The 22929-nt window shown below is 40.6% G+C and overlaps 1 protein-coding gene across 1 annotated transcript; it reads right to left on the reverse strand.

The window, feature by feature from the left end:
- Window positions 1-316: 316 nt before the first annotated feature.
- On the reverse strand, window positions 317-22507 carry kif16bb (kinesin family member 16Bb). Its single transcript, XM_026353810.2, has 19 exons — window positions 22386-22507; window positions 22252-22315; window positions 22060-22170; window positions 21854-21970; window positions 20634-20731; window positions 18430-18530; window positions 18204-18346; window positions 17813-17981; window positions 17357-17482; window positions 17047-17222; window positions 16897-16959; window positions 16749-16808; window positions 11508-11624; window positions 11324-11375; window positions 10891-11028; window positions 9459-9541; window positions 7142-7230; window positions 3574-3652; window positions 317-2943 (listed from the first exon to the last, which is right to left on the reverse strand). Exons 1-19 carry the CDS (start codon window positions 22430-22432, stop codon window positions 754-756), a joined length of 4023 nt encoding a protein of 1340 aa, XP_026209595.1. The 5' UTR covers window positions 22433-22507; the 3' UTR covers window positions 317-753.
- Between the last annotated feature and the right edge of the window lie 422 nt (window positions 22508-22929).

Consider the following 22929-nt stretch of genomic DNA (forward strand, 5'->3'; position numbering starts at 1 on the left):
AATCAAACTCTTAGATGCAGGATGCCCAGCCTATCCAATATTTAGAGTAGTTCTCATACAGTGAGCATGTCCTGGACTGACTGATCGTGAATGGTACTGAGCCATTGTGCAGGTAATTGTGTAGTGGAAGGTCACCTTAACCTGGTCAAGGTCTTTCTAGTGAAGACACACAGCCTGACAGATAAGACAAATATTAAACATTAGATAAAGCAGTGAAATGCATCAGGCTATGAATTCTTTGTTGAAAAACTCAACTATCAGAGCTTGTGTGTGGTAAACAAAACTCCAGGGCAGTAGCGGATTTACCTTACTTTTATTTTTACAAAAATATTCATACACATTTCAGCAGAGCCATTTTTTACATAAAAAGTTTCATATACATATACAACTTAAGTATCAGTGACAGTAAGATTATTTGGACACACTGATTACTAAAATCTTAAAATATGACTAATTAGGTTGGTACAAACATGTTTTTAATCAATGATGAAGCTTGTTGAAGCCTCTTCACAAATAACAATGGGATGATGGCTAAAGCAGAATGTCTTTGTTCTTATGAGATAAAATCTGAAAGTGCTAAAGCCGTGTAATTTTAAAATGGCAAAAACTTTGAAGTTTCCTTATTGATTTGTTTCTCAAAGTGGGTCATAGCAGCCACTGTCACTTTAACAGTGACGCTGTCCTTTAAACTGTCTGGTTGGGATGCACTTTTGCCATTGTGAGAGTTTTCATGCTGGGCTGTTCAGTCCTTGATCAGACATTTGACAAGTGATTAATCAGGCAGTTGGCCTCAGCGAAGCAACTGAACGTTATTTTCCACACTTCTGCATGTGGAGAGGAATCTGAAACACGTGCAGGCAGGGTTGTCGCCTTAGTCACTTTTTCAGGGTGACTCCTGCCCTTCACATTTGCTAAAATTACATCCAGTCTGACGGCTCCATGCTTGTCTTCGTCACATATTAGCACGCCACGTATATCTGACCGCAGACGAAGAGTTAAATCATTGAATTGGGGACGCCAAGGCGCTGAGGTGACAGAGCATGGAGTCGGATGAAAGACCGCATCCTCCTGCAACAGGCCAAGGTGGGTATCAGTAAGTAATAACTGGGCCAGACGCTTGGTGTTGGTACTGGGGCTCATGCACACCCCCACACTTGTGTACAGTAGTATCTGTACTTCTCCCAAACTGACCACTTTTTCTGACTGATCCATGTTACAATGAAGAAGGTAAACCAGGTCAGCAAGACTCTTCTGAAACTGGCAGCAAACCCTTAAACCAGCATCCAGCAGGAGATCAGGTACATAGACCTGCCAGTTCAGAGACATCCCCATCAAGTCTCCTTGGAGCAGTGGGTGATGAGAGACCCTGCTGTCGCCAGGGCAAATCACACCAAGTGTGGCCCAGCACAGCTCTCTGGTAATCTTCTGGCTGTGGGTATAGACTCCCAAGATGCTGTCCTCAGTAGTGCCCATCAAACGCAGAGTTTGACCCGCTAAGCCAATTTGCACCTCCTTCAGCTGCAACAAGGGGAGGTGGTGGAACAAAACCAGGCGCCCAGAGTCAGTGGTCAGGGTGTAGAAGCCAGTCTCCATCAGTATCACTAGGGCAGGACAGGGTTCAGGTTGGCTGCATTTAGCCACGTTTAGCCAGTACAAAGCTACAATCTTTTGTGATCTGAGCACTGAAGTGGAGATGACAGACTGTAAAGCATCCATTATTTTTGGCAACGGCCAGGTTTGCAGGTTTGAAAGGACATCAGGAAATTCGATCAATGTTTGATTAAAGATTTGGACGTCCTCTTTACTCTGTGCAGTGCAGGAATTCTTCAGTCTTTGGTCTTCTTCTGTAATCAGTTTGTCATCTTGTTCTGCATGAATATCAGCCTCGTCTTCGTCTTGTTGTAACTGCAGATCCCTACTGCTCTTCTTCCTTGCCCAGCTATCTTTGGGGATTAGTGGCATATCATCTGGAAATATATTAGTCTTGCGGAAGGTTTGTGTGGTGTCAGAATGAATGCAGCCTTGAATTATCCGAGCTGCCTCCTCAAGCTGCAGGTGTTGAGTTATCTCCATCTGAATATGCTGTATGAGAGGCAGCTCTTTCACCAGGGAAAAAATGTGACTGTCCTTTAACAGAGAGAAAGGAAAGCTCCCTTTAACCATGGAGAAGACTTGGCTGTCTTTCACTACAGACAAAACATTACTTTCCCTGACTAGAGAAATAACATGACTGGACAGGCGGGCTCCGACAGGCTGTAGTCCTTCCTCCCTAACTCGCTGCAATACAGTGGGAGAGCGCCAAAGCAGATGCCCTGCATCCTGAACAATCCAAGAAACTCTGCTGAACAAAGAGCTCAGTCCTGCATTTTGAACTGGGGCTGCTACAGTCTGTGTCACGCATACTCCTGAGATCTCCTCTGAAGCTTCAGATTCATCTCTCCCACCACAGCTGGACTGACCCTTGAAGGTAGTTTTCTCAGGTGGACAGCAGGCCACCTGACTGCTGAGAGGGTTTTTGCTGAGCTGAAAATGAATGCTGGTCTGTGGGAGGATAGACAGGGGGCTAGTTCCTCCAATGCTCTGCAGGTGGGACATGCTGTCTAATGAGCTCCCATCAGAGTCAGGTCTTCCCTTGTAGCAGTCAGCCACAACACCTTGGATCTCATTAGCATTCCCCTCTGGCTTTGTGCCACATCCATCACCCGAGCCCAGGACACTTGTCTGCTGGAGGTTGGCATCCCCTGGCCAAACCTCTCTTTTATAACTTGCAACTTCAGCCCCACTATGAGCTTTTCTCCATGGCGACACAGACATGAGTCCCGGCCCTGATTTATGACACGAGTCCCTCTCCTGCTCCTGGCTATCCCTGGTGCTTACACCACCCAGTTTGGCTCCATCCAACTCAAAGCTGGTGTCAGGGACAGGATATTTCCCACATACAGCCTAGATTACATCATGTGGATGAAAGAGAAAAAAAAAGAAAAATGATTTTATACAGTGTAATTTAAAAAAATCCTGATTTGCAAATGACTACAAATTAATTACTACTATTGTTCAGAAGAACTAAACTATTCCACCCAGGTCCCTTTAACCCTATTTATTTATGCAATTATATGTGAATACATACTTGGTTTTCTTGTACATTCTGAACAAGAAAACTAAGTGAAGAACAAGGCACATGTATAAACAAATATTTCAAAAGTGTTCTCTTTGCAATATGCTTTTACAAAATGAGTGTAATTTTCTTTGAAACCCCTACAGGAAAGTGTAATAGGGTTTAAATATGTGCATAATAAACAAACATAACAAGCCAAGGGAAAAAGTATTTCATGCCTCATAAAAATCTGCATTGGGTCTGGCTGGAGAGGGGGAAGGTATTGTTCAGTTTTGCAAAGACAAAAGGGGACTAATGCTTACACTGTGGCAATACAGAGTGTTGTTTAACTGCTTGAAAACACGTCATATTTAATTCCATGCAGAAACGACCCATCACCTGATTAAACCCTTTCTTCTATTCTACTTAGTCAACAGTGTGATTTGTTGTAGATGTACAAACAGAATGTGAACACATACTGCAGTGATGAACTTCTCTGTTGCAGAGGTGAGACAGCTGCTTTGCACTTTGGACTCTGTATCTGCCAGCATATTCAGACTAAAAAAAGGACAGTGAAGATACAAAAATTAAATAATACATTTCATATTCTATTAGAAAACAAAAATGTGTCTTGATATGAGGCAGCATGTGCACAATACAGCTGTGCTTATATGCTCATGCATGCCTGACGGGCTTTGTTTTTCAAAGCAAATTTAATTATTTGTTGTAGTGTGACACTGGAGATTTCAGTTTGCAGGCTAAAGACAAGATTGCAATAACGCCCTAACTCCCACCCCCTGCACACACACACACACAAAAAAAAAAAAAAAATACATCCATTAGATTTGAAAAGCAAACAGCCCAAATGGCTGGATGAGATTAGAGCCACTCTACTAGCTGTGAAATTAAATAGAATCTGTGCATGTTGATTTGAGGATTTACATAGAATACTCAGCACTCTAGAGGAGAGAGCAGAAACCAAATATACAGCTCAGAACGATTTCTGACAGTAAGCAGCGGCTTTGGCTGAGCTTTGTGTGTTGCAGCAGGTAGACAAGGGTGAAAAGCAGGAGCACTAAAGCACTGACATCAACGAGAGGGGCACGGTGCAGGTCCTCGTGACAATGCGGGGATTTTTACAGATCCTCAGGATCAGTGCAGAGAATGTGCTGTGATGTTTGTCTACTCACATGAGTAAATAGAAAAACACTGATCTGGGCTTGGCAGTTCAAGCATCTGACCAAGTCGTCTTGATGCCTTTCGCCCCCCCTTTTCTTTCCCCCTCCCTCACACATGCCGAGTTTTACAGTATCCTTGCTTTGGAAATATTGAACGAAATTGGTACAGTACACAAACAGATTCATTAACATCGCCACAGAGAGCACAGTTTGCCTCCCCCTAATTTATGCACTGCCAGTCTCTTCCATCGTTGCCCCTTTTGTCTGCTCTGCTGCACTATGCTGATGGGGAGCCCCACTGCTTTTCTTTGGAAGTCTTCTGATGTCTTGGTTGCATCTGTTCAGACTTCCTTGAACTTCTTTCCTGTCCTTCAGTAACCGCAACATACATGCATACTGAAGCACACACTCATGAGTCTTAACATTTTTTTTTTAACATGCCAACCTGGACATGTGAAAATGGCACATAGAATACAGACGTCAAAGAGCACCTTAAAAGTGATACTGTTTGTAGGTGAGAGTGCTCTTGCTGCAGTAAAGCTTGTGGCAGCACAAGTTACGTGGCCCAGGAGCTCATGGAGTGATGGATGTTAACCACTCTAGAAAAACCATTTCAGGAGATGCAAGCTAATAACAGCCTGTTGGTGTACAGAAAACAAATAGTATAGTTTCCACTTGGTGTTCTGGCCAGAGAACAGATACTGAGAAGGCTGTCAGATGGGGGACCTTAGGTGACCATTAAAAGCAGTGTGGTTCAAACACCAGTTGACCCACTCTCTCACTGGGGGTTCTTAGAGTACAAACTTGTAAGGTTTGAAAGTGCTGCATTTCAATTTGGCTGTCGCTGTTACACTGTCCATTTAATAATGACTGAATCAAATACATTGGTCCACCTTTTACGAGAAAACAAAGAACTGGGTTTTACGGATGGACATGAATTTATAAATAATAAAGCATAGGACCCTATGCTCACATACTAAACATTATTGACATTTTGCATTTCCCCAAACACAGAACTAAATTGAAAACCATGGAAGAATTGACCACTGAATTTGTGCGCAGGCTCTTCTGCAAATCAGCATGTTTAAAGCAAGCAACAAATACCACCTTCAGCTACCAAACTACATCATTACAATTGCTAAGGTTCTAACATGCAAACTTTAAAATGTGTATTCATAGATGGAACATATATTTGGGATGACAAAACTCCATTATGAAGTAGGATACATACAATCACAATAAAAGTTCCTTCCTTCTGTAAGGAAGATGGTTCATTATTGGACCTGGACATTGTGCAGCTATAATCCAGCTACAGGAAGGCCGTTCAAATCATTATTAGAACAGTGTCGCCTTCACTTTTTCTAACCATCACTCTGTACATTTCATAAGTCTGTTCAATGAAGACATGTAAGATTGTGACTATTTTTAAATCAGCTTAGAAATATTGTGCTTTGTGATATTTCTGACTTTGGTGAAAACCGGGGAGTTACAAATAGTGTCATTACTTTGTCTTGTAACTGTAAATGGAGGGAGGACTATAAAAAGTGAACAACTGTTTTGAAAAAGCACTGTGTGAACTGAAGATTTATTTTATTACCCCATTATGTAGATTTGTATTATTATATAAATCTTATGCTTAGAGTTCAGACAAGGTAAGAAAATCTCCATGTCTAGTTAAAAATCACAATCAAAGTTCTGATTAAATATAAATGTGAAGTGGGCTGATGCCTAAAAGCAGGTCAGATTTTGTTGTTTAGCCTCTTGATCTAAACCTGTGATCTAAGCAGTGTAGTGGATCATGGACAGGTTTCTGTTGAGATAGAGCACCCCCCAGAGCAACAGCAGGTCACTTCATTGATATCTCGTCACTCCCAGAACCGACTCAATATCCTCAGCCACTGTTTGAATTTCTAATATTTGCTCTTTTTTACTAGGGGGGGTTGTTTCCATAGATTAGCCAGACTACAAGATCATTTCTGTCCTTGCTCTCACGGCGTTATGTGAAGAACAAGCTGCACAAACATGGAATGCATTTGTAAGACAGACCCCCCCCCCCCCCCAGCCCATATTCAGTGCTTCAGATCTAGTGTACCAAGTAACAGAGTTTTTAAATGGCAGTCAAATGATAATCAAAGTGTACATGTTATTGGTACTTTTAAAAAAAGGCCCTGCTGCTAATTTGCCTGTAACACCAAGATTCCCATCATGCTGAGCCTCCTAGTTTATTTATTTACGTATGATATGCACTTGTACATTTTCATATTGTTTTCACCAAGTGTCAGATCCACAGATCAGGAACAGGGTTGCATATGTTGGGGTGAAAGCAGTGTGAACCATCAGAGCCAAAGCATTCAGGGGATCCAGCCAAGTGTGGGAAATGACATGTCAGAGTTCTACATGCTAAAAAACATAACAAATTTAAATATGCATGTATACTGACTTTACCTTAGACAGTGTATCCGAGTCATTTCTGATATTTCACAAACTCAGACACAAATTGAGAAAGACTTCAAGTGATGTGAAGTGTACTAATGGGTGGAATGATGCCATCTTTTTTTTTTTTGCAGTCTTTTTGTAAATGTGACATGGGGCAGTTCACTACCTACTGAACTAGAGGACGCTCTGAGACATGCCCTCAGTTGTAGAGAACTGCCTTAGTGTGATTCCACCTGGCACAGCATGAAGTACTTCAGCTTTTTGCATGTTCCCCAACTCTCCTCACAGAAATGCTGTCATTATTTATGGCATTCTTTTGGTCTATAAGCCTGATGAATGCTGCTCAATAAGCAGGCAAACTGTGGTGGAGGGGGTTCAGTTATGCTTGGGTCAGATATAATACTTGCTTAATACATGTGTCTGAATAACTCACCCTGGATTTTGATGCATCACTTTGGACAGATTCTCAGTAGATTTGGACATGTCAGTGAGGGACAGGCTCAAGCCGGGCAGCAGCACACTCTGCAAAACAGAATGAGACAGCCATGAAATGTAAATGCCTGAGTAGAAGAAATGACTGACAGCTGCCTACAGCAGATTTGCAATTATACAATGGTTGAATTATAGTATCATAGTGCATACTGTACATCATCAGTATTCATCGACTGTTTTTTCACAGCACACAAGAGGAGACAGACAGATTTTAACGTTTGGAGAAGTGCCAAAACCTAATATCTGGAATAATCAAAGACAAGTATAAGCATATGCACAGGCACCATTATGTATTCTTAAAATGAAAAGGCCATTCATTTTTGATCAGCAAGAGAGCAGCTGTAATGCATAACTCTGCCCACACTTGTTTCGATATATTTTTACAGTTTGTGGCACACTATATTTTAAGTGTTTCCACATTTTCACTCTAAAACTAAAAGGGAATGTAATACAATTTACTGCTATTGAAATAGACTATTTAAAAGTCATGTCATTACACACCAGCTACACACTGCATTCTGGGTGTGCTAGAACAAATTCAGACTGCGCAAATGTGGAACTCTTGAGACCATCTCATTTGGAATAGATGTTAAAAATGAATGGCAAATACTTTTCTTGGAATCGCAGCGGAGTCTGGATGTCTGCGCTTTACTTGGCTGTTGCAGTGTGCCATTTTCAATAATGCAGAGAGCACAGAGTTGTCAAAAACCAGATGTACAGCTGTGTCTATAAAATGGCATGTGAATTTTACAACAGAAAAAGTTGGGAAGCACAGGAGAGAAGTGCTTATAGGGAACTGAATGAGTTGCATTCCTTACAGTGTATTTACTGGCCAATTCATTTCCTTTCCTAAACTAAAACATTAAAGTCACATAATCAAAGCTCATTTCAGAACATAAGCATACTATTGTCACTTCATTAAAGGTTTAAACACATCAGGCATGATAAGTGACTATGTAAATGTTATGTTTATAGAAACTATTCACCCCATTGGACTATTTATGTTCCTCATGACAAACACTATGCCACATCTCATGATTTCAGCTTCCTCTGTCAGATAGGGACTGTGTGAATAGTAAAGAACTCAGGCAACAGTATTTGTACACGTTTTACCAACTTGCAAATGGAAGCTTGTATCTCCAAGTCTACAGGCTACCACACTTCAACTATACAGGGAGCTATATTGCAAGTGATGATCAATTCTGGTGATCCATATAAAATCTTAAGGCAGCTTTACTGCAATTGCACCGACTAATATTAAATACATTTCTAAAGATCTCTGCAGGAAAGCAAATATCCAAAAATTGCAGTAATATTTCCACTTTTAAAGTTATGCATAGGATAAATGTTAGCTGTCATTTAGCAATTTTAAAACTCATTTATGTTCCTTGGTAGCTGATGTAGTATGCCACTTAACTGCAGCATCTGTGTTTAGAGTCCCGCTGGGGACCTTTCTGCATGTGATACAGCCCCCCTTGCAAGTTCTGTCTGCCTACTTACTAACACTATATAATAGAGACCAAAAAACTGTTTACTTAATTCTGTCTGGCACATAGAGACTTGCAGGTTTTTATTCTTACAGCCATACAGGCTCACGCAACCCAAACTTCAAGAATCCTAAAATATTAAGTTAATAGAAAGACACATTGGTTGCCGTTTCTTCTGAAGAAAGTGTCCATTCACACAATGCTTTTTAAAAACACATGAAAGTGAATGAAAGCCAAGAGGGAGCTATTGCAAAATGGATGAAAAGGAGCCAGTTTTGAAAGGCGCTGCACCTGGCCTCCTTTCAGGAAACATGAGAGCTGTTCTACGGATGAAAACTGTTCAACATTGTGAAAAGACTTCATAATGTGCTGGTCTGCTGCTTTTTTGTGGGCCAAATAATGAGAATGAAGCAGAGTTTCATGCTAAACAGGCAACAGTAGCAAGTGAGAAGCAAGTAGAAGTTGTCATTCTGATCAGAAAGAATCTGCATGGATCACACTGATGGTGTTTTTGTCGAGTTTCAAATGTGGCATGAAGTGTGAATGAGAGTTCAATATGAGCAGTGTTTGCTGAAGATAGCAGGTATTAGAGGTGGTAGTTGTGGAAACAAAGTGCTGATGATGCTGACTGGCTTTTACAAAATTACCAACAGAAAATGCAGTTGAAGTAGCATCTTTTCTGAAAGACACTTCTTCAGCTTTACAGAAACAGCAAAACAGTAGAAGAACACAGTGGGACTTGTATGTGGTACTTATGGGTACTGGCTGTACCTGGCATTTCTCTTGGAGTTGGGAAGCTTCTGTTGGGTGGTTAAACCGGAGCAAAGTTCCTCTTCCTAACTTTATGATGGCACCTGGATGGAAACAAGGAGGTAAAGCATAAACAGGTGGATATACTCACTTAGCAACATTAACTTTGTTATTTGGTATAAGTGCTGCTCCAACCACTGAATTATACATCACTGTGACGAAGCATGGCAGAGGCAAAATGTGATGTGTCTGAAGACCGATGCAAGTGACAGTAATGGTGCTGAAAGTCTGCCAGGAAAACTTCGGAGGCGCGACACTTTATATTGCATAAAAAAGGTGAAGAGCAAAATAACTTGGCCATGGGAATCTGTCTGTCCCTGTGGAATTGCAGTGAACCATCTCCACACTGAACTTGAGGAAAACTTGACAAACAGCACAAAAGTTCACCAACATTTTCCCCAACTGACGTGAACTGAATAAATTTCTACAAGATACACAATCCCCAACATGATTGGCAGAGACTTGGACAGGAGGGATGGTTTACCAAAGAAAATGGTCCAAGGAAATTTGAGAAGTCTTGTAAAGCTTTAGAATTGAACTGATATTAGGGTTTATTTATCAGACTCATGCTCATGTGGCCACAATCAAAGATTTTCTTGAGGTCTCCTCACCATTCTCTTCCTCCACTCTCAGCACAGCAAATACTAATCTTGATGCTACTAATGACTTCTGACGAGTGACAAAGCACCTGAGAGGGCAGCCTGTGATGGATTCCAGCTGCAGTTGGACTGAAAATTACTATCATTTGTTCAAGAAAATTGCTTCAGATGCAGCCATTTCTGAAGGGGATATTGGATAAATTGAAATGGTTATAAAAGAGACTAGTGTAGCCCGGCCCTGCGCTGCCTGGTTCTGTGTGCAGTTTTTATCTCTGGAAAGCAAAGCAGTTTGGATGAGGAGGCAGTAAGCGGTGAAAGCTCCCAGCACTGGCAAGCAGTGTCTGCTCAGGGGGGCATGAGTTTCAACTGTGCTTGGCTCTGTCCTTTGAAAGGTTAATGCTCTGGCCCACTTCAAACCTGTTGGCCCTATCAACTCCATCTGCCAATTAAATGGAGGGCCTGGGGCTTTGTCTGGAGCTTTGTCCGGGGCCTCTCGTCCTTCAAAATGTTTAGTAAGAGAAATGGCATCTGCCCTATTGAGTGCTGTGTTCACAATCCACTCATGCCTTGAGTGTGCTGCCATGGGAGAGCCAGGGACATAAACTGGGATTTCATTTGCAGATGTGATGTCGTGATCTCACAACTCCATTCAAAACGGATGGAAGTGCTATTGCCTTCTACCAGCCAAATAATTGGGAATCTGAGAGAGAAGTCTTCATTATTTCAGGCCTGCTTTGTCCTCACCTCGCTCCACTAAAATATCAGGAGAATGTTAGTTTTACAGAAATGCTTACCCTGAGTCAGCTGGCAGGAGTTAGTGACCACAGAGCCATTGACTGAACACAGTGCACCATCCTGAGGGATCAGAGTCACAGTCCCAGCACAGTTCTCAAGTACACAATGTTCCCGAAGGAGCCCAGGTCCACCAAGTACTACAATTGATTAAAAATGAAAGCATACAAAGAAGTAATGCTTATTGTTGCTTGTGAGGACAAACTGCATTTTTACCTATGCAACTATCACAACTAAATGCCTAGCCCCAAGTTTCCTTTTTACTCATACCAAAACCTAATTCTAACACTAAAACCTCATCGTAACCTTGAAAATGCTCTTTAAAGTTATGTGGATCAGCTCAAATGTCCTCACAATAATAGTTATTAATTTGTCCACACAAGGAAATAAAGACAAAGACACACACACACACACACACACACACACACACCTTACCAATATGCTGACTGCATGATGTTTTCTCACTCCCAATCAGGGTTCTGCCATCCTACAGGAGATTCAGAGGTGGTAAGTTGGCAAGCTCTTATTTGAATTAAAAGTTGTGGACCTTGGCTGGTAATGATTTCAGAAAAATATAAAGCAATGTGTGAATTATATTAAGTTCATATTTTGTATTTACTTTCAAATAATAGAGGATGACACCAGTGCTGAGTAGATCATCAAGGCCTATCAGATGAGGTAGCTGGCAGTCCAAGACCACTCCACTCGACTCCTGCCTAAGAGCCACAGTCTCCTCCTATAGGATACGAAAGAATATGTTGTGATGTGAGGGGGAGAAAAAAAACAAAAAAAAAAAAAACACATCTTTCAATAGCCCATAGCTGGAATGGCACAATATACAATAAAAATGCTGACAGACATTTAATGGCAACCAGCAAAAAACTGAATTCTTTATGACTGCTCTTCCTTGCCTGAAGGCCAAGAAGAATAGCAGCGTTCCAACCATGTGTCACCATGAAGCAGTAGAGTGGCTAATGGTGAGCGAGACACCATAAATCATTCAGATTATAGTGGTGAGAGTCGAACTACATTGTGTTCAGCGAGTGAAACACACTGTGCCACCTCCCACACACATACACAGGTGGGTTGTAGACCATGCACTACTGCTTTTATTGATACATAGCTATCAACACTGTATGTTGCTATTAAAATACTCTTTAGCTTGTAAAGTATGTCAGCTTTAGATAAGGGCAAGAAACTTGAGCACGTTCTGTTGTTTACACCGAGTCTGAAGGAAGTATTGTGTACAAGGTCACAGTTAGACATTAAATGGACAGCATAAAACTAAGCGTTTCTTTTCCAAAAATAGTGCAATATACTTTTAGAAGCGTGATAACCATAAAATGAATCAGGCCATTTCATAAGGACATGTTCTATTCTTAGTCATATAAAGCATTGAATGTCTTCTTTCTTAATTTGGCATTAATGCTAAAACACTTTAATATGCAAACATTTCACACAGGCTAATTATAGTGACAGTTACATCACAGTTAAGGGTTGGGGTCAGACAGTCAGAAATTCATATCGACATGAAAAAAGAATCCATTCTGCATGCCTAGAAATAAATATGCAATTGTGTGCTTTTCCACACAAATGTAAAAACATAAGTCATACCACCTTATAGCATTTGTCCATCAAGTAGCTTTAGAAAAGAGACATGCCACAAACAGATGAGCAGTTTATTTGCCAATTATTTAACAAGGATTTTAACCTTTAGCTCTGGGTGACCTAGGAGATTCAAAAGACACAATTAAGTTATAAAGAGAAGCTACAGTCTCTGGTTTAAGGCTGGTAACCTTTCCCACCCAAGGCAATGGTTGTGGTTATTAACCCAGAGTCTAGCCAAGTGTGAGTGGCCCTATCAGAAGTATTCTTCTGTTAAGCTGGTGGACTAATGCCTTACATTGCCATGGATTATCATAAGTACCTCCCCAGGAGGCAAAGCAGAAAATCTCACATATGGAAGATTCAGAGGCAACACTCTGCATAAACTAGTTCCCCTCTTTCAACCTCCTCCTGCTGTAATAGATTGGACCATGAAGACACGTGGACAGCTAGCTCCACCTCACTCAATGGCAGTTGGGAGATGGGAGAAATGTTTTTTTCCCCCCTGATGAAGGAGATGCATCGACCCCAGGCCCTGTACTTAATTAAAAGGGATTCTTCACAGACTTCATTAGAGGTGAGGTGTAGCCTGGCAGATTAATGCACTGTGTCACTTTCCTCTGACACCAGGAACAGATGAGATCCTCTTATATTCTCCTCACATTCGCACACATCCCAGAGAAAGTTGCTCCTCACCACACCCAGGCAGTCAGTGTGCATGTGCTGTGAGGACAAAAATTCTGCTTTCAGGTTGAGGCAGCTGGTGAACATAGTGTAATTAACTGTGGCCTAGACCAGCAGCCAGGCTCAGGCAGCATTTAGGCTTCCATTAAAAGCCATCATCTGTGGTTGGGCAGAAGTTAATGGATTTTTCTCAGCACTTTGACAGTTCAGGTTTCCAGCTTAGTTAATATGAATTTCAAAACACTGCCGTACTAGGCCACCTAATCATTCTTTCCTGACTGCCCATCAGCCTTGTCAAGTGGAGCAACTTGCCAAAATAGCAGATAAGTACTGAGGCCAGCAGGGGCATCTACAGCATGAATGACAAATCATAAAAACACGACAATCACGCAAGAAGAAACAGCCTGGTTTAAATACAGACAGGCCTGGGAATATATATTGATTAACGAAGGGGTACGCTGAGCTCTGTATGATGTGAATGTTAATTTCTTGGTTGAAACTGTAAGACAATGACCACCTACTTCAGCTTCTGGTGGCTGGGTGGACTGTGGCAAAGACAGAGGGCAAAGGGTCAATAATAAAAAAGGGCTGAAACAGAAATTGTGACGTTATCTTATTCTTACAGTACAGTTGCCTTTAAGGCCCCAGAAATAAGATTTTCAGCCTTAGTAAGCACAGATAACATAACACATGTGCTCACCACATGTCTGAATATGATCCAATTTTCATGAATTTGTTTAAGAAAGGTGATCTATACTGGGGCCAAGTGTTACTAGACTGTCAGATACCAGAGGCAAGTCAATGATAATATAAAGGTCATGAAATTTAAGTGACCAACTATGACATAACTGCTGACAGTGTGAGGCAAACTGCTGTTAAACAGAACAGGGTCAGAGCTGAAGTTGTATCTTTGTGCTGATTGTTGCATGATGGGGAAATACAAAGACTACCAGGATCAAAGAAACACTGTGGTTTATTGTATCTTACTCAAATGGAGGTTCCTCCCTCCACACTGTGTTACAATGCGACCTGAGAGGGTGGCTGGAGGAGCAGAATGCTATGTTCTCACACACGAAAACACACACACACACACATACACAACTTTTCACTTTACCCTCTTCCTGCCTTTTTGTTCTCTCAATCTGTTGCCGTTTCTGTCTGGTAAGAGGCTGCTCTGGAATCCATCTCATATTAATTACTTTCTCTCTCCCACATGCCCTGTAACCAATCTGGGAAGCTGACGATGAATAACTTTGCATTCTAAATCTGCTTTGAATACGGAATTCAAAATTCTGTTTACACCGCTCTTGGTCAACTTGTCTCCTCACAGCCCAAGTAGAAATTTCATCTAGCTTTCAGCAACAGTAGCAACTGAATTGAGCACAAAAATGAGACTTGAGAAGTTAAAGAACACCGACCTTAATACAACAACAACAAAAAAAAAAAAAAAAACACAAAAAACTATGAGTATTATTCTTATTTAATAAAACCTACGTTGTGTTATAAAGCCTTGTTTGGTTTTGCTTTGTCAAACAGGGGCTGAATATGCTCATCTGTACTGAACTCAGAGAAGACAGCACCTCTAATGTCTGTGCAACAGTCCATGCAGGATTCCCACTTATCATTTTTCACCCAGACAGAATGCAAATGCACAAGAAGACAAATGTTAAATCTATCAAGTCATCCATCAAACACTTAGTTTAGTTAGACACCAGCATGCCTGCCCGTCGCCTGTACAGTGGCCTTTTCGCCAAGGTGTCCTGTTGTACCATGCATCATGACGGGAGCCTCCACATGGACGACCACAGGTCTAAATAAAAGGCATATTTTTCAGCTCTGCCAGTTGAAATGGACAGTGTTGCTTCAGGGCATAAAGTCACCACTGGTTAAACATGCAAATTGGTTTACAACACTGAAACGTTAATATGCCGGACAGACAGTAACAAAAGAGCCTTATGTCAATAATCACGATCTCTTAATTAGGAGGACTGACAGCTGCTAATGACTTCCAATAAATTGTCATGAATAGGACATGAAAAGGGCTGCCAAGACACCAAGTATCACCTGCTAACCACCATACACCATCAAATGTTAATTATCCAGCACAGATATAACTTAAATTTGTGTCTTACATTTTTAACAAACACACAATCACTGCTCTTACTCTTAATCACTGATGGCTGCTGTAAATACACAAATCTTTTGAGACATATTTTTCAAAGGCCAAATCAATACACAAATATAAACCCATACAAAAACTGCTGGAGAGAATGTACTGCCACCACATAAAATGGAGACAAGAAGTCACTATACTTTTTATGTCTGGCACGCTTCTCAAATCAATGCATAATGCAACAGGCTACTCTGCTGAACATGATGAGTCCCAACCAAACAGATGACATTTGGTGTTATTTGGGAAGTTGGGCACAAATTCAACAGAGAAAAAGGGTGCAGTATAAAGCCTAGTATAAACAGTGGCATTTTTTGTTGCAGCTTGGGGTCTTGAAAAGATGCTGCCACCCTGTTCCAGCCCCAGAGAAGCCATATTGGGTTGAGGGAGAAGGCATTTTCTTCCGTTTCTCTTTGACTTCCCAAACACTGTCGCACACCAACTTCACGATCATTACAAGAACTTGGCTTTTGAATGCCATTTAAAATCTAAATAGATGGAAAATTAAATTTAAATGCCAGGTTGACTCTACTCATTACCCTTTCGAGTCCATGAAGTAGCTTTGGCTATTCACAAGACTTGCAGTGACACCTGCTGGTGGGACATATTTACTGCAACCAAAACTGTCCAAAATACAGGACGCTTTCTGCTTTATTGATTCTTGATGTTAGGTGAAGTAAATTGCCACACTATGTAGTCAGTGGCTGTCTTGTTTAATTTATCATTTATATATCTTCCAGGGTCAAGCTTTAAATGGTATTACTCCTCACTGGATACAAATTTTGATGGTGGACTTATGTATGGTATTACATTTTCCAACCAAATTCCCTGTGGCATGTTATTAAATTGAAACTAGGGCCATAAGTAGGCAATAAAAACATCCACAAGGCTGAGAAACAAAGCTGCATACAATCCAAGTGAACATGGGTACGTCACATCTTAGTGTTTAAAACAAAACCCTCACACTATAGTTTTTTCTGCAAGTTCTAGTTTCTATTTGTAATATCTGCTTAAATGAAATGAGAACAACAAACCACATCAGTAGTTCAAAGTTCAACAAAGTCTTCTTGTTATGATCTAGTTCATGTCTAAAATTCCATGTTCATGTCCACACTAACCACAGTAAAATTGCCTCAGGATATTCACACATAAGCTGACTTATAATAGTTTTTTAACAAATCATCAGCTGTTGGTTTTTACGTGAGGGTGGGTGAAGCCACAATCTTAACTGCATGTAGAGTCATCTGCTGGGCTTAGTCATATGTCAGGGATAAAAGAAGAAGCAAAATGAATAGTATGAATCCCAACAGCACAATGCAGCTTTCTTGCAATACATGTATTTTCTGTGAAAAAGTCCAGTTTTAAGAGCATTAAAATCAATACAGTACAATACAGTTGTACCTGCAAAATATGATGAGTCTCGCCCCATTTGCTGGTCCACTCCTCAGTCAGAGCAAGAACCTGTGGAAATGGCAGGAAGAGAGCTGTGTTATTTACAGAGGATAAAATCAAAACACTTCTGTTCTTCGCTTGGCAGGGGATGACTCACCTTTGCCTCATTCTGATGCAGCTCCCGCTCTACCTTTATAGACGACAGACCCCCATGGGAAACCTGTAGTAATGAACAGACAGCCAAACTGTCAACATGCACGATGTAGTATATCTGATGGCCTTTTGTGATCCTGAACATATGCAGTACCTGACTAGCTTCTTCCAGTAACCTTCGGAGCCTTGTAACCTCCTCCTGCAGCTCTCTAATTACCTTCACACTGCCAGCTTCATTCACTGTGGGAGAATTCACTATGCTTTTAGCTCGGCTGGCATAGCGCAAAGTGCTCAGGGTCTCCCCATAGTTCACATCGGCAGGGGAAACAGCTGCCATGAGAGGTCAGAGATGAACACAGGTTGATAAGAAGTGGTGAGATAAAACGTTCATTAACAAAAGTAAAAATATTAAGGGATGACAAATACATTCTGGAAACAGATTGCAATGACTTCACAGTACATACTGGCTATCATTGTAGTCATGGAGTTCCCACCCAGGCTGTCTTTTAGTAGCCAAGTCAGCACAGAGTCTCTGTAAGGAATGAAGATCTGCTTCTTTTTTGTTGACAGGCCTCCCACAGTAAGGTCAGCTGGGAGGTCATACAAAGAAAAACACTGACTCAGTCAAACTAGAGAGCTCCACCATATGAACTATTTCATCCTGAAGCTCTATAGATCAGTTTGAGAGCAATGGGGTCGTAGCCACAAATTAATCGTTACAAAGTTTAAGTTCCCACTAAGGCTTAAGGTTTTTTTTCCTTCAAATCAGCGAAATGGGAGAACCAAAAATCAAACTCCAAAATCCTGTAATAGAAATCCAAGTAAAAAGTAAGCCCTTTACTTACTTTGTAGTTGGAGTATTTCTATATAAAACTATAAAAGCATGTATCATGGTCTGTCAATCTGTAACCAGTATTCACCTAAAGCAGAGATTACACTGCCCAGAGTGACGAGGGATTTGTTGATGTTGGCTCCTTCCTTCAGCCTGCTGCCTGTGGTGCGTGTGGCATCAGCTCTCTCACTGCCTGCCAGGTCAACCAGGTGGATCTTACTCAACATCTCACATGGCAACTCGACATCAAACAATGCCTGTGGCATGGCAAAAAGAGGCAACATCACATGGGAATAATTAGGCATATGGGCACAATCATGAAAAAAGTGCTACTTAAGATGGTAAAAAGTCAAAGCCTTTGAAGATGAAAAAAAAAAATATGACTAACATGACTTATTACAGCTCTTGAGGGATAGCTCTTACGAATACACACCACCCCCACAGTATGATGTCAACAGGAATATAATAAAACCTTTCACCTGAGTGAAACTGATGGTGAAGATGGCGTGGGAACGGCTGCTGACGTCATTCATGCCAGTTCTGGCTGTGGTACGGTTGGCATTACCAAGAGTGATCAGGTCCTCCATGTCGCTGTGGTTACGTACCAAGTGCTTGGACAAATCTACACATGTAGTTTTCTGCATTACATTTACTGTATTTTAAACAAATTCAATTGAGATGGATATGATTAAAATTCTGTCTTACTCTCTACATAGGGCCCGTCCCTGGGATGTTCTCTCACTCTCAAGACTCCGCCATTCTTCTTGAGAAGATCTTGCACACGTTCATTATAAATTTCCAAATAGCTGACACCATGACAGAAAACACAAACGAGATTGGATCCAAGATTGCACACAAATTAATACAGAGTCTCAGTGTTGGTATGTGAATGGCACCACACCAAATGAGAACAATACAAGTTCCTACTCACTGTCAATTCTGAAAAGAAATTCACAGTAGGTTTATAGCTAAATTATTGTGCTTAGTGTTGTTCTGCTTGCATGGGCAAAGTAGGTTTTGGCAAAGCACTTCAATCATTACTGTGGTGGGTGTGTGCATGAAGTGAAAGGTCTCGTCTGAGTGGCTGATTCGGGCATGGAGCAATTAGCCTTTGAGAACATGACAGTAATGAAACAGTAGGGACCATATCCTGTGGTTGTAGCCATGCAGGTTGTTTTCTGGCAGTATTATAATTTTCAATTGCTTCTAAATGACTAGCAGCGGTGCAGGCAGGCAGTGGAGACCAATACTGTTCTATTAAGAAAAGAAATTCTCAAGATATAGGTCCATGCCACATGCGCTACCCAAATTCAGCCTTTTAATAAATTGTTCAAAAGGAAAAAATCATGCAGCTTTAAATTGTAGTGAGCCATCTACTGCTCTGCTCACCATACAATGCTGTGTTTATCAACAATGTTAAAGCATTTATGTCCTGCTCACTTCTACCAAAGAAAGAAAACAAACACATAATTTCTTTCTTTGTCCTTACTTCAAAAAGACCAAATTTCTGTGGTTTTCATGTCAGCAAGTAAAAGTTGTTTCCTATAAAGCAGACCATAATATTCCAATTTTACTGATTTTCATACTTTTTGAAAAATTATTATGAGGACAATGTGTAACTCCTTTGACAAAAGCCATCCTTCATCTATTTTCATGCTATTCAACATTTCTGAAGCAAGGCCTGGCAGAGCTTTTCACATAAAGACCCAATTCTAGACTTGAATTAAACCCAAATAATATGCCAGGAGCACACATGATTTCAAATGGCTGAATAATGGTTTCACAGTGGCTTAAAATCCTTGATTTTTATCTCATCTCCACACAATCGTTTAGAACTAGAACTGGGACATGAAGCAGCTATTGTGATGAGACTAGGCATTATCTGATTTTGATTATTTGGTTACAGTAATAAAGCCTGAATGTCTTTTTGAAAAGAAACTTCATTACTGTCAGTTTACTTTAGTTTTAGAACTGTTCTACTTAAATTAAATGAACAGTGCACAACTTTACCCACTGTTCATATCTAATGTAATATTAAAATCATAGCCACTAAAATATTGCATTGGTAAAAACAACTGCATAAATGTATCAAACCAAAATTGTTTTTTAACTTTAAAGACTTGTGATGCTCATCAGCACTGCAAAAGTACAGTGGCCCTCATGTGTAGAACACAAAACAGGAACAAGTCATTTCACCAGAAAAGGCATCGTCTGTCATGCTTTGTCATTCTCAACTCTGAATAAAGGCATGAGTGAGGTAAACTTTTATCTCCTCCTTTTGGGTGGAAATTAAATGGACTGCATTTCTGAGTAACTAACATAATATAAAATGAACACATACTTGGCAGTTTGTTACTGAGGCCTTATTGCTACACTCCTGACGCTCCTGATGATTAAAATGATAACCTGTGGGAAAAGTGACCACCAAGTTTGTTTTAGCATATTATCTTGCGTTTGCTCAACCTTTTCCAGTATGGGAGAGTGTCACTGCAATAACTTTGGATTCACTGTCATGAAGAGGAACCACCTTTAAACAGTTAACAGTTCAACTACCACAAACTATTTTTTCTTCTAAGCTGTATCTGCTTAGTCTATGTAGGTCACTCAGCTGCTAGTTTGTAATACTTTCATGATCAAAATACTGATGCCAGGCCTCAGTCTGCATGTGCTACGGCAGCGTGGCTTCATAGCAAATGATGAGTCTCCGGACACACTGAAAATGTATAGGGGACCATCAGAAAGCAATGACCACAAACCTGAGCAGCTGCAGTTTCATATCCAGCAGAAATATTTATCAGATAAACACTAAAGCATATGAGGAAATTCTTTAGTTTTTATTACATTTTACATAAGTTCCAAGCCTTCAGGAAATGGGATTTAGAACATTTGGATGTCTAATGGTTCCTTACCTGACCTCTATGTGGAACGACACAGCCTTACTCTTGCTTCTTTGAGATATTTCCTGGAACAAACCTTGACAGATCCGTGGGATTAAACCAGCATCTTCCTGACATATTGAGAAAATGTTGCATTTAGAACCCTTATTACAACATCATTACAAATACTGTACTTTTAAATGACAATTCAATTTTGCTCCTATTACGTTCTCTTAATTTGGATATCTATACTAGGCTGTGACCACAACGCAGCACATGTAAAGACTGCTGAACAACACAAACAGCTCATCTGATATGGAGTTACTGAAGCATAAAAGCAATTCCACTCGGAGCTACATGCCCTCTTGTTTTAATTACAAAGTAACAGATAGTGAGCATTAAGAGCCATATATAATTATCTGGGATGTTGACAGCAGCTTTGCTGATGACCTTGCACAAGTCTCTTGGCAGACGAGCAGAAACCTCATTGGTAATGTGAAATTTTCATTGCTGTGCAAGGTGAGGAGAGAAAAGCTGTGGGTTGCTGCCCTCATCACATTTACTGATTAGTAGAGAGAAACATGACGGTAAATGAGGGGGGGGGGGAGAGGGCATCTGATGAAACTGCCATCAGTTAGTTTTCTAAACTTAATGGGAAGAGGAGTTAGTGCTATGGCAGCTTAGGAATGTATTCCAAGCCATTTCACACACACACACAGTAGATTTCCGTTTAAATAGATAAAATTGGCATTAGTCTGTACTCTTTAAGACCTAATGACAAAGCAAAACATGTTCTTAGTGCGTTTCCAAGAAGTACACAGTATTCAAACTCTTAACTCAGTTGTTTTAGGGCCTACAAACTTCTCACAACAGGATCTGGCCAATGTTCCCAGCAGATCCTCCTTCAAGTGTTTCCTCAAACGCTCTGAGGCAAGGCTGGGCAACCCCGTTCCACAAGTGGCACTACACTGCTTGTTATCCAGCTATCCAGGCTCTAACCACTGCTCATTACTTGGATCAGGTGTGTTCTGTTAATCAGAAGCTGGGTTGAAGCGATGCCAGCACTATCTTGACTGTAGTCAAAGCTGAAGTTCAATGATCTTCAGGTGAATATGAATTCCAAGTTGTCTTTCATAATGAAGGAATCACTTCACGGCACACATTGGGCATTTAGTTTTTTTTTATTATAACCCAAGCATATTTGCTAATTCAACTTTAAAAGTGCTGAGAAAGCGGAGACAAACGTTACTTACTTTATCACCCATCATGGTGTAAGATTTCCCTGACCCTGTTTGGCCATAGGCGAAAACACAAGCATTGAAACCCTCAAATGCAGCTTTCAGGACATCAGACCCCAAGTCATGAAAAATCTAAAGCAGCAGAGAAAGAGTTTACTGAAAAGCCAGCATAAAACAAATGAGACTATATGATGTAATGAAGGTAAACATAAACCAAATACCCTCTCCTGGGATGCAAACGTGGGGCTTCCACTATCAGATGAATCATATGAGAAGTCAAAGGTAAATGTCTTACATCTGTCCTTTGGATCGTCTCCCCGAATAGGTGAAGACTACAGTTAAAATGGAAAAAATATGTTAATAAAAAGTCAGTTAAGTGGTGTATGATGTATATTTATTTTGTGATAAAATACCTTGTGAACAGACGTAGTGCTCCCCTTCATATGAACTATCGCATTAGATGCCAACTGCTTTTCTCTGTGGACAAAACGGACGAGTGTCAGTGTTTGTTCTGAGAGTGACCTGAGGAGAAAATAATTCCTCCTACCTTTTGTTCAATGGACGGAGCCGGACCGCTACTTTCACTGAAGCCATTGTTAATCAATATCAGACACAACACGTCCAGCACTCACTTCTCCCAGCTTGTTGTCTCCGTCTTTGAAAAACCGAGTGAAGGCATCCGTGTGAATATCAATGCAACGTGCTTCACACCTAATTATTACACCTGGGGCCTGTCGATGCACTACACCAAACAGCCTTTGGGGTCGATTAACAATCAATAAACGCCATGTACCACCAACAAAAGTCTTGTTTTTTCACTTATGCCCCTTTGATACTCAGCTCTGAGCTGATAAGATGGCTTATATCAAATTCTGCAGTGTCTTTGAATGCTGTCATGATATTTTACAAGGATAATTTGCAGATGACGTTTTTTTATTATTATTTAATTGTTGGGTAAATATCGCATTCACTTATGTACAAGAAAATTAGCCTAACATTGCGCAGTTATTTGATTACTTTATATCATTGTTTGAGTTTATAATCGATCAGTCACTGTTTGGCTATAATATGTAATCTATTATTTGAATGGC

The sequence above is a fragment of the Anabas testudineus genome, chromosome 15, assembly GCF_900324465.2.
Source record: "Anabas testudineus chromosome 15, fAnaTes1.2, whole genome shotgun sequence".
In the NCBI taxonomy this organism is placed as follows: Eukaryota; Metazoa; Chordata; class Actinopteri; order Anabantiformes; family Anabantidae; genus Anabas; species Anabas testudineus.

Coding starts and splice junctions, on each gene's coding strand:
- kif16bb (XM_026353810.2), bottom strand. CDS start 22,432: ATGGCTTCAGTGAAAGTAGCGGTCCGGCTCCGTCCATTGAACAAAAG. Junction 22,316..22,385: donor CTCCGTCCATTGAACAAAAG/GTAGGAGGAATT, acceptor TTTTGTCCACAG/AGAAAAGCAGTTGGCATCTA. Junction 11,625..16,748: donor AGACTCATCATATTTTGCAG/GTACAACTGTAT, acceptor CGTATCCTATAG/GAGGAGACTGTGGCTCTTAG.